General features: G+C 34.6%; 1 protein-coding gene across 3 annotated transcripts in view; it reads right to left on the reverse strand.

Annotated features, from left to right (window-relative positions):
- The window catches only part of LOC136226711 (DExH-box ATP-dependent RNA helicase DExH7, chloroplastic), a 32753-nt gene that overhangs the window by 4662 nt on the left and 14991 nt on the right, over positions 1-13100 (reverse strand). For all 3 annotated transcript variants that reach the window (XM_066015341.1, XM_066015340.1, XM_066015339.1), the window contains exons 16-28: positions 12275-12357; positions 12003-12186; positions 11173-11319; positions 10983-11084; positions 10729-10881; positions 8066-8170; positions 3924-4064; positions 3745-3834; positions 3606-3662; positions 2641-2724; positions 1801-1899; positions 1559-1699; positions 211-281 (exon numbers count right to left, since the gene is read on the reverse strand). In XM_066015341.1, coding sequence (XP_065871413.1) covers positions 211-281; positions 1559-1699; positions 1801-1899; positions 2641-2724; positions 3606-3662; positions 3745-3834; positions 3924-4064; positions 8066-8170; positions 10729-10881; positions 10983-11084; positions 11173-11319; positions 12003-12186; positions 12275-12357 — 1457 coding nt within the window. The remainder of the gene's footprint in view (positions 1-210; positions 282-1558; positions 1700-1800; positions 1900-2640; positions 2725-3605; positions 3663-3744; positions 3835-3923; positions 4065-8065; positions 8171-10728; positions 10882-10982; positions 11085-11172; positions 11320-12002; positions 12187-12274; positions 12358-13100) is intronic.

Below are 13100 nucleotides of genomic sequence, written 5' to 3' on the forward strand. Positions count from 1 at the left end.
TGTCTTCGAAGTATATAGTATTCTCACTAAAAAAATTTAGTAAGATTAGACAAAAAGAAATGCCATAAGGTACAAGCTAGCTTTATTTTCACTGCCATAAGGTACAAGCTAGCTTTATTTTTATATCATATCGAAGATTGAACACATAAAAATACATTCATCATTCATGTAAACATATAAAATTAACAAATGGTATCAAAGAAACTGAACCTTATCATGTACATAACAGAACTGCTCAAAAAATTAGAAGAGCAAAAGTTTTGTGCAGCTTTAGCTCCCTTCTGCAAGGGTCAACTTCCAAATATTAGTCAACATTCCATATTGAATTCATCATACATAGTACTGGAGATATGACAGTATAAAAGGCAATAGGAAGGATTCTGCACATCAGCACATGAATCTATGGGTTCTTCCCACCCGTGATTCAAAAAAAGAGGTGCCAGCAATCCTAGGCAGAGGGGAGAGCGTTAAAAGTGAAACTACCCTCAGGTAAGGGGTGTAAATCCCACCCCTGATCACTTTGTTTGCTAAAAAAACACCACCACATTATATTAATCTACATACAGCATATTTAGTTGGGGATTTGATCGAATAGTAATTTAACGCCCTTTACATACTCAGCTTCAACCCTCACAATATTAATGTTCTTCCCTAAAGGGCGGCCCGGTGCACTACGCGTCCCCGCTGAGCGAGGGTCCGGGGAGGGGTCCCACCACAAAGGTGTACTGGGAGCAAGCCTTCCCCTACCAATTTATTTGGCAAGAGGCCACTCCTAAGACTCGAACCCGTGACCTCTTGGTCACACAACAACCCGTGACCTACAAGAAAAAAATACTTTTCACGAGTAAAAAAAAACAGGATTATTAAATGGAGATCCTAAGTTCCTCTTTTCATATAATCACATTGTAATGTTTCTACGTCCTATAAACTATACTGATATCATCTTATATTTCCATAGATTGGTTTTATAAATAATCAACCCATTTAATCTTGTGTTTTCTGGTGCCCATGATCCAATATTTTTGGCCCCATTGTATGAATATTCTAAATCTTCTCTGGTAATACATTATGCAGAATGGGTTTTGTTTTACGCCCCCTAACTCTTCCTCAGCTTTGCAAAAACAACTTTGCATAATCTCTTTCAACTAAATAAATCATGAATTTGGATACATCATTTGCCTGGGAAGAGATTTAAGAACTTTCAAACTGTGCCAGCACAATCATAGTGAAGACTTTTGGTTAGTTGATATTGTTGATTGAGCAACTGGAAAAAAAAAATAGTTCTAATTTGCTAATTAGAGATCTGTAAAAATGATCAACAAGGGTAATTCTCCAAAGTGCAGTTTAACCTCAATGTCGAACTGGCTATTCAACGGATTTACGCAATCATAAATCTGTTGAATATTTGTGTTGCAAATTCAAAAACCATTTCTAAATAACAAATAATTTAACTAGTTTATATAATCTCTTACAGCAGCTCTTAGCCACCATAAAAGACTGGGCACAATACCCATTTGCCACAGATTTAAACTTGATATCAAAGACTAACATGACCAACCTCACGCAAAGTCTTCTCCCATTTCTTGTACGCGATCATCATTACAACGTGGTCAGATTGCCTTTCACTCTCATTAGCATCATCTGAGCCATCTAGCTTCTCGGTCATCATTACAAGTTTCGCTCTTTCAACATTTTGCCTCTAACATTTATGCAATAAGATCAAAACAGAAAGTAATAAACCACAATTTTATATCCTGAAGAGCATAAGCAGAAACAAAGTTGATGCTATATTTGAGAGACCTCATCTTTTGGGTATACAAAAGGTGACTTGTAGCTAAGGAATGCAGAAATTGAGAGAATTGGTGACAAGCAACCAAATATTGCACCATAGAGCATCATCTGCATATATGAAGCAAAATCATTAAAACTACATATTCTGTCAAAAAAGTGAAACATAACATACCATAAACATTCAAATGATGTTTATTGAAAAGCCAATTTTTCAAATTCCTTTGCATTGAAGCCATTTAGTAGCTAAACAATCCAACTGAAGCAGAAAAAATAATAAGAAGATTACCTAAGCCTGATCAACCCTCTCTGCAGAATTATAGTTTAAGGCTTGAATCAAGTATAATAAGTTTAAGAGCTCTTTATCAAGCCAAGGTTAAGCCAGTATAGTATCAAAGTAAACCAATTGTACTGTTGAGTTTACCCATATATAGTAATATCAGAATAGAATGGATAAAAGAAGTGTGGTAAGCTGAACTCAGACTTTAAGATTAAAAGTAATCTTTTCAACATTTAGTGACATGAGCAATTGCATCAGTAAGGCACACAAAAAGAAAATATTTCAACGCGAGCGTGGTAAATACATAGGAATTCCATTCACACAAGAAGGCTTTGTCAAAGGCATCTACTCAAAAGTAGAAATGTCATACTATTTCAGTTCAGGAAGTTCTTGCATTTTATTATGGAGATCTTATCTGATGTCCATAGTCCTGTTTCATTGAATTCCTAGCATTTGTATCATGAGATGTAGACATGGGAAAATACATGAATCCCTAAAGCTGTACAGATTCCACGGCAAGACTCATAAAGCCTTTATAATATAATAAGGAAGAATAATGTTTTAAGGAAAACCTTTCCAATCAATACATCAACAGGAAGCTTTGCCAAATGATGCCCAAGAGGTGTCAACTCTTCATCCCCTTCTAAAGCTCCAACCTGAAAATAGCCCAAATAAAGGGTATTGGTTCACAACTTGAACACAAGCAAAACATAAACCAGCTGCAAGGTAACAACAGTAACACAGTTATAATAGTTAATACTTTATTTTCTAATCTTTTCCTTCATCTTCCTTTTTTTTTTTTTGACAGGATTTGACAGTAACTTTAAAATCCTCAAAAGCTGCTCATAAGCCTTGAAGTTGCATTCAAAAAATAAATAAAAAATTCCCATTATTTTGGTTATGGAATGTGAATACCTCCGAGCCTTGATTACGGAATTGAATGTGTCAAGGAACCAATTGACCTAAAAGCTTAAAATGATAGATAAGATCAAATAATAGCTTTTATTATCATTTGAAGCATGTACAACACAAGTTCATCCTGCCATGTGTTGAAATTCTATTATGGAGTTGCCAAGCTTTGAACCCTCGGCCATGTCTAAGAGGCTCTACTACCATGTCAATGAACCAATTGACCTAAAAGCTTAAACTGATATGTAAGGCTCAAGAATAGCTTTTATTATTGTAAAAGGCCATTTAATACACCGGATTACATGGGATACCATGTAGAGTAAGAGACTACACGAATATATTAGTTTAGTCGCCTTAATTGTCGAGAATTGATGTTCCGTACCATACATTGTCCCACCTACCACTTTCTAAGCTTGATATCCAACTAAAAACTATTAAATATCAGAAGAAAAGATTTTGAGACAAGGAGCAATATATGTCTTGCACATTCTGCTAAATAGGTCAAAAGTCTATGTCTACATGATGAAAGAAATACAATAAGTGAATTATGTATATATTTGCCTAATAATCATATGGTCCACTTGATAAATACAAATTACAGACATTATTTTAAGTAATAGAAGACTACCTCATATAACAATGAAATTGCAGAGGTCATAGCCTCATCCTTGGGAGGTTCCAAAGCCTGAAATTTTTTTCCCAAACAATCACTTGTGATCAAATTATATATTATCATCTCAACTAAAGGCTCAGCAACAAGTAATTACCTTGGATAAAAATGACTTTATATGACCCAGGGAGAGTAATTTAATCTGCAAACACAACTCCACTAATGGCATCCGACGCATCTCAGGAACCTATGCATCGTGATGTCGTGGTCACAAGAAACATACAAAAAAAATTTTTATCAAGATCGACACACCAAAATGGTCCAAATAGAAAGTACCTGATAAGGAAGCATGAGTTTCTCAAATCTATGCTGGGTGTACAAGCAAAAGCAAATTCCAGGTTTAACACGTCCGGCTCTTCCTCGGCGTTGCCTTGCATTTGCTTTAGATATCCAATCTTCAACCATACTTGTCAATTTCTAAAGTGGTCAATGAAACTTCTTAGACTCCACCACAGACAGGTCAACATTCAATGGGCAAAAGATTTAGCGAAACTCAGATGAATAGATAACATTCAGAAGTAGAAAATGATGCATTTGTAGCTTGCAAAAACATAAGATTAGATCATTTCATTATCCTATCAATATATGCATCGGAATCGCACCATATCAATAAAAAACTGCAGCATGCTACACTTTTAAGTAAGAGCATCGACAGACAAGACAGTTTTCTGTTTGTAAGGAACAAGTTTCTGTGTAATTTTAGGACAGCAGAAACTGATAATCATGTAAATCCCAGTCCATAAAAGAAAACCCCAATATCTGGAAATGGTGCCTGTTCTTGTGCTAGTACCATAGGACTAACAGGCAAGGACAAGCTACCTCCTAAACTTTACGAAGATAATGTAGCAATCATCAGACATCTATCGTATAAAACTAACTGTTTAGTGAAATGTTTTATGTAGATTGGAGTAGTTTTATATATATTTGTTAATTTCTAAATTTTTCTTGTAAAATCTCAAATTCAACGTTTTAACGAATAAGGTTGACTAGGATTATATGGCAGCTTCTGCTTGACTTCAAAAGAAGTTACTTTGAGAATTATTCAGCAAATAGGCATAACTACTTTTTTAGTTAGTTTAGTTGTATTAGTTTCTAGAATAAATCTTTTCATTAGAATAAGAGAAGGGTTAATTACACAAGCGGCCCTCCAAGTATCATGAATGCAACAGTAATTCCACAAAGCTGAAATTCTTAACATCAAAATCATCCAACTTTGCCTTTAATTTGTAGTCCATTTGTCCAGAATCTGGCAATAACAGTCACCCAAAACAACACGTGGACTTCACGTAAGCCAGATTTTTGCACCTGGATTAAAAAGTAATAAAAAAAATACCTAGTTTGGCCTTGCTAGTTTTGGTGACTCTTTTTTAAATATTTTTTGATCCATGTATAAAACTTTAGCTTACGTGCTTTTTACAACGACTGCTATTGTCGGAATCTGAGTAAAAAGACTACAAGAGAAATCAAATGTAAAGTTGAATGATTTTGATGTTAAGAAATTAAGTTTTGTGGCATCAGTGTTCCATTCGTGATACTTGGAGGACCATGCGTGTAATTAACCCAATAGGAGAATGTCTTGTCCTCCAAAAAATTCATTTTCCACGGTAAAAATTACTTCTTTAACAAAAAAAATACATAATTTTAAAAAACTGTACCTGTTTAATGTTGAATTGCTTTATAAAAAGAAGGGCCTAATGCTCCCCCAGCCCCCTTAACTTGTCCAAATTGGTCATTTTACCCCCCAACTCATCGAATGTCCTATTTACCCCCCTTAACTCCATAAAAGTGGCATTTTTCACCCCATCAACTTGTCCATTTACCCCCCAAACTCATAGAATGTCCTATTTACCCCCTTAACTCCATAAAAGTGGTATTTCTCACCCCTTACAATCCATTATCGAGGCCTAAATTGATACCATTTTTTAATCGTTAAACCTATATTGGTGCTATTTTGTATGTGGAACCTAAATTGATACTTCCCCAAAAACTATAGGCCTATTTTGGTACCTTATCCCTACATATAATGTCTTTAACTTGTTTATATTAATGTTCTTGTTATTTGTATCTTTTATTCATTCTTTCTCTTTTCAACTTTTTTGGCTGGTTAAATTTTGATTATCTAATTATTGTAATACAATATTATTGTAATAAATACACGAAGGATCAATATAATTATCAAATTAAAACAAAATAAAAAGTTGATATTAAAAAAATATATATTTTCAAACTCATTTGAATAAGTTCTATTAATTTTGCAATATAAAGGGGTAAGAAATACCACTTTTATGGAGTTAAGGGGTAAATAGAATCATAAGGGGTGAGAAATACCACTTTTATGGAGTTAAGGGGGTAAAAAGTACATTCGATGAGTTGGGGAGGGGTAAAATGACCAATTTGGACAAGTTAAGAGGGTGAGAAATACCATTTTTATGCAATTAGGGGGGGTAAATAGAACATTCGGTGAGTTGGAGAGGTAAAATGACCAATTTGAACAAGTTAAGGGGGCTGGAGGAGCATTAGGCCTAAAACGAAGATATCAATGAAATGGTTTCACAGGATTCAAACAATTGTCTTGATCGTGGGATATCACTTAGAAGAAATAGGAATCTGTGTTATCAATTGCCTAAGTGATTTCTCGTCTCTTGGTTCTTTCTTTTTGCTAGCTAGAAATGATCCAAGATTCTGTTTGGAACACCCAAAAACTGACCTATATATCTCTCTCTAATTTTGTACTCTAATCAGTTGAACTCCAACCTATAACCTTAATACGCATCAAATAATTGAGAGTTGTCCACCTAAAAAGCTTTAGGAGGCAAATTGTTGAAGCACTCTATCATCAGGCAGCCTCATTTTTTGTATTCCATGTACTCTATGTTGCAATCAGTGAGAAATAAGATCTCGTCCTATCAACAAATTCTTTACAACTTCATCATTTAACCATTAACTATAGAATGTCCTCAATGATCAAAGAATTAGATTCTCTAAAACTGACGCAATGGTCATCAACTGTATTTACACCATTTCTTTTTCATTATCTCCACTTGCGCTGATCATTAACTACTTATGTTAGGTGGAAGGCATACTTTCTTCTTATCTTCCTCGAGCAGCAAGGTCAGGGAAGGAACAAGTATAAGCAACCGAGGTTCAATTGTTTTCACATGAATTGCATTATCCAGAATCAAGCTAAACTAACTTTACTAGTTAATGGCCCATAGCCTACTTTACATTCAATGCAAGGGAAAGTTGTTGATTTTAAAGGACTTCAAGAACATCAATCACACATAACCACCAAGATATAGGAACATAGAGGCAAAAACCAATACCAAATTGCACCAAGTACCCCGGAAGATTATTACCCTCCAACAAGATTACATTATCAAATTTTGATTTGTATCACATCAATACAAGATAAACATCTACTATTTCATGAACAAAACATTTTGTCTCTTATAATTTAGGTGACAGAGACAACATGAAATGATTATACAATAGATTATTTTCTAATTATTGCATAGGATAAATTAAACTCATGGCCTTTGGCCTTTCTTTGTGGCCCCTCAACTTTCACTAACTAAAAATCCCTTAACCTTTAACCACTTGAATAGCATGTAATTGTAGAGCTGATGGAAATGATATTCTAAGCAACTTTTTTTGGTTTTGAGTTCATTTAGGTGTTATTTGGATGGGAGAGAGAAAGCGAATGCTGAATGAGAAAGCTTCGAAAACTGTGATTTTGGAAAATTGAAAAGGTGGTGTTGAGGGGTTGGACTCGTCGTGCGAGGAGGATCGGCCTGCGCTTGGAGCAGTCTCCTAAATACACTCCGACGATCAAGTTAGTAAGGATAGTATAGAGAAAGTCCAAGTGCCTAGAGAGAGAAAAAGTTACCCTTGTGAGGTTATGGTGGGGGATATTTATAGGTTCCCCCCGGGGCCGGGGGGGTTAGACTACGTGGGCTGGGCCTCCAGCCATGCTTTTTGTTCTGGAGGCGATAGTACCCGTCCAGGTCCAATGGATACACGGCGTCGAGGACCCGGTTCGATGGTGTTTGGAGAGGATTTTCATATGCTTCATCAGGTGGTGTTCCATTGAAAAGGAGGTTCTAAACAACTTATAATTCTTGGAATTTTCCATTTTTACAACTTATAATTCTTGGAATTTTCCATTTTGCGGTTGTCAAAAGTCATTTTGAGGTCGTTTACTTTCATAAGGGCTTTTATGTTAGTAAAGGGCAAAGTCCATGGACTTCTTATGTTTAGTTTTGAAATGTAAGAGTCATAAAGAAAGTAAGGCCAAAGTTGAGGGGCCATGGGTTTGTTTTACTTTTATTGCATACATACAAATGATACTACATATATACAATGATAAAGTGAAAAAATAAAAACGTGTTAAGGAGAGAGAGGATAAGAAAAGTTCAAACCTTTTGAGGATTATAACGGTTCTCCTTATGTTTTCCACAATCAATCACGTAAACTACATCATCTATTGTTATACTGGTCTCTGCAATGTTTGTAGCTATAATAACCTGCATTGAAAATAAAGAAAGCGAAGACAAATTAATAATTTCTTTGAAGCCAATCAGTAAAAAGTGATTGAGAAATTGAAAATTTGTTAGATAGAAAATGCATTACTTAGAACATTGGGAGCCTTCAGTGTTAAACAATTGAGGAGAATAGAAAAGAGCATAATTAATTAATCTCTCTTAATTAGGAATACAGAGACTACAAGTACAAATAGATGCACAAGGAAGAATCCTAGTCAAACTAAAAGTAAAGGAGATAAGGATAGAAAGTGTCATCTCCTAGATACCATTAATATCCTTAGAAGAGATAAATACACCAGAAGATAATTACAAAATATTATCTTAAGATAATTACAATAATTGGGAAACATTATCACTAACATTCAGTTGGTAGTTGAAGATTAACATCTAAGAAATCTTGGAGTTTTTTACTTTATGATTTCCGTTTATTTTATATATAAAGATAGAGAAACCGATGTAAAACAAAAATCATGAGTAAGTATATGCTTGACTGAATATTAAGCGTTTGAATGCTCTCTGTCTCAATATCAAAGATAGTTATTCACCAGGAGGAAACTGTCACAATAACATTTATTTTTTGTATAGTACTAAACGGAAATAAGATTAACCTTGATTTACAAACCATAAAAACAAAAGTCAAACATGACAAAGTGCGAACTTCATTCAATATTATACCATATAAAGTTTGCAATTTTAATGAAAATTAAACAAATAGGATAGTTCAGAGAAAAAAAAAGAAAGTATTTAATTCTAGAAATGTCTCATTGTATAAATGATTCAGTACTAACCACCAAAATTATATAAATGGAATAGCATAAAAAGTTAGGGCTTTGAAAATAATAGAAGGGCATTAGGCTGGGTTAACCAAAACCAAAAGAATAAACAAAAATGGACCAAATTAAGATACGCCCCTCCCCCTTTCTTTCATGTCCTTGTGTTATTCTTCGTTTCAGTATCATTCTGTCTTTTCTTTTTCTTCACCCTTTATTTTCTGCCTCTAAATCCCATTAGGTCGCTCAAACAGAGAAATATATTTACATCCATAATGGAAAAAATGCTCACAGGACACCAGTAATTCCCAAAAAGTTCCACGCCCATAAGGTGCATCCTTTATTTGCCGGCAAATTTTCAGTATATTCCCAAACAAAATACAAGACGCAACGCATATTATTTTAAGCACCAATTATCAATGAAGATCTTAATAGGTGACAAATACAACATGAAATATGCAAAATGGTCAAGGAAAAAGCTGAAAGACCGTGCCATCACACCACAATTTGACTTGTATTTCAGAACAAAGATCGTTAGGAATTTGCAACGATCTAGATTAACAATACATATTGGAAGTATAAGAATCTCATGAAGAAAGGAAGAGCCCTCTTCAGCAAATGAGATAAACCTATTGTTTATGCTCTAGTAATCCACAATCACAATGTGGGGTCAAGATTCTCAAATGCCTCAGTTCAGTCAAGTATAGTTTCTTGCTTGTACACTAAGCCTTGTATACCATTACATGGCTTCAAGAAACCCAGGGAGGTACCAATAATAGTATGTTATATATGCCAATAGCACAAGGGTAAAACAAGAACCGGACCTAATTGGCAAGCTTAACAAAAGTAGAGCTTTTAAGACCTACCATATCTGAGAACAAGGATTAAGGAGAGACTCACCGCCATTCATTCTAAGACCTGCTCAAAAATTGATTCTTAACTATTTTAACCTGATTCAGTAGAATGAGGGAGCATATGCCCCCACTTTCCTTAAAGTTCTAAATGCTCGCATGGCCTTCTCTAGCAAGGATGAGCCAGAAGACCGATCACTTAGCCAATGGCCAGGACACAGAGAGATCATCTTTCACAAATGAAGAAGTAACTCTTCTAGCAAACAAACAGGTCACAGACCCCTAACTCTTCACAATGTGTATTACTGCTGCTATTTTCCTTAACTTTTTCAAAAGATTCTACTATTCCATGGAATATCAATTACAAGACGTCGTGCACGCTTCATGATATGGTATCAGAGCCTCTTTGATCAAGTGGTCAAGGGTTCGATTCCTGACAACCCCATTTGTTGATTAAAATTGCAGCCCATTGTAATATGGGCATGTGTTGTGCACGCTTCAAGCACAGTGGGCATTCGCATGCGGGTGAGTCAGATATTAATTTAATTGCAGGAAATGGTAATATGGGCCTGTGTTGTGCACGCTTCAAGCCCAGTGGGTGTGTCAGATATTAATATAAAGTGAACCTTTAACTATAAGTTTGAGCTTTTAGTTCCAAACGGTTCCATGACACAAGAAAACTCAGTTTTAAGACGATTTGAGTACCAACCTCAACTCAGCTAAAAGAGTAAGATACATGACTTAGCTTCTATCAAGCTTCGATAAACACAGTAACAAAATTAAAGATCTTAGTTTATAACTGCAGCAAAAGCTCAAATGGAAAATTCTTTCTTCTAGAAAGACGTACTTAGATATATTTCAAGATAATTGTCTTTATTAGAAGAGAAAAAATCAATAATAATTGGCATAAAAAAATTACCTTACGAATATTTCCAGGAGGCCGCAAAAATGCCTTCTTTTGATCAGTTGATGCTATAGATGAATGCAAGGGGAGAATCCAGTCAGACGATTGTCCACCAAAACGATAAGAAGCTGCTAACCTATCATGTAGCATGTAAATTTCTGCCACTCCCTGTTGTTGATAGAACCTTATTAGAATTCAAAAGGATGCAAATTTTGAACCAAGTATAAACCAAAAGTTAATGATGAGAAAGATTTACAAAATCGACTCACGGGCAAAAAGACAAGTATAGCACCTTCACCACATGTTTCATCAACATGGCATATCAAGTCTTCTAGAAGATCATAGTCAATGACATCTTCATTTAATCTTTTCTGCAATAGAGATTTCTAACTGTTATGAAACAGAATGACAAAAAATATATAGAATAGATCCCATGACATTAACAAGGACAACACTTACCAAGTTCTGTTGTGTTTGTTCGCTGTAAGATTGATAACTCCCTGAAACATAATTGGGATTGACAGTGTCTTCTGCAAGCAAAGACTCATCACCCCATCCTGATAAGACAAGATTCTTCTTTCCTCTACGGTTATTCACTGGACCACTCTGTAGGCACAACTGGTTATTCAGAGTCCGAGATTAACAGAATAAAAGTATACTATAAAATAAAAATAAACTTCATCTCAAGAAAAAATGGCATCAAAACATAGTTAATGTGTTCTTACGTCTTTCAGAGATAAAAACAGCCCCTGTCCCCAAATTATTGTCATCCCAATGTATTTTATTTGAGCACACAATAATGACTGTTGATCTTTCAGAACAGTCTATCTTGATACATTCAACTTCCAGAAATAGGCTTGCATAGAATTTTTTTCTTTTTTTTTTTTGGTAATTAAGCTATAAGTTTTTAGAAAACCCCTTAAATAAGTATTACTTGCACCTTAAAGAATAGAAAGCTGCAAACCCGACAGTGTCAAATAGATTCTGTGTAAATATACCACAATTTAATTGTTGATTCGAAATTGAAAAATCCTTTCTCTGAAATGAACATTTTATTATCAGTCAAAAGACATGCCAATAATTCCATGTGCCGCATACCAGCCCCATATATCTCTAAATTTTGCAGTCTTCAGAATCAACACAAAGAGAAGAAAGTAAAGAAAGAGAAATGTCATAACAGATGGGCTCTCATAACTCAGTAATTAAGGAAAAACAAATATATTAAAGAAGAAACAAATATACTATCCGTCTATCTGAAACCTTATTCTGGAATCGAAATGTAAAAGCACCTTATTAATAGTGGATGTTTGGTTTCTTAAAGCAGCTGGAGAATCTAAAGCCAAGCGGTAGTTGATGCTTTCATATATATCCTCAAGAAAATAATTTGTCACAGGGTGCGTACGGCCTTTTGCAGTAAGAACAGGACAATGTCCAAAATAATGTGAATATAAATTTGAATCGACTGTTGCTGACCTGCATAGGATTAACTCAATTAGAAACAAAACATGCAAACACTAAATAGAAAGTATTTCCTTTGGAACAAAACTATAAATAATCATACATAAGAACAACTTTAAGCTTTGGTGTGCCTTGATCAGACTGCTTATCTATCAGACTCTTCAAAACAATGAGCAGAAAATCACCCTGTCATGGGGAAAAAAGTAACAACAGTAGTACTTTGTTAGTCGATTAGGCACCTGGCTTGATTTACCCATGCTGTTTCCAAACGCATTAAATTTAAAAGAAATGAATCAGGATAAAATAAGAAAGACAAAATTGTGAACCCAGCCATGTGAAATGAATCAGGATTAAATATTGCAAATTGCAATTCCCTTTACAAATGAACTTTCGATTCCATTCAAAATTCTCAAAACCATATAATCACAGAAGAATAAGAGATGAGTATCATACAAAGTATACATATCAAGAAACAGACACAAGTAAGTTAACAAATTGGTTTTTCTTTTTCTTGCTAAGCAACTCAAGCACAAGTTAAAAAAGATTGGATAGAAAATTAAGAAGGCTAAAGAAATCAAATGGAGTATTAAAATTCGGAATATGATGCTTTTAATCAAATAAATTCACCACTTGATTAAGTGTATAGGATAGCAGTACAACAACTTCCAGTATTCATTGATCATGCGTGAGAGATTCTACTGGGAGATATTTTATGACATCAGACTTTTTTATGATATGGATGATATTGGATACTGATCTGTAAAACTAAACTAAAATAATAGAAACATTCATCGAGTACCATCCATCTTATGTTCTTAAGACTTGTTTGACTTCATAAAGAGATTGGAAATGTGCTCATCATGAGAGAAAACAAATATATAAACCATCAAGTTACTGCACTGAAATCGATGGACATAGAACCATAAATT

Source organism: Euphorbia lathyris, chromosome 4 (assembly GCF_963576675.1).
Source record: "Euphorbia lathyris chromosome 4, ddEupLath1.1, whole genome shotgun sequence".
NCBI lineage: Eukaryota > Viridiplantae > Streptophyta > Magnoliopsida > Malpighiales > Euphorbiaceae > Euphorbia > Euphorbia lathyris.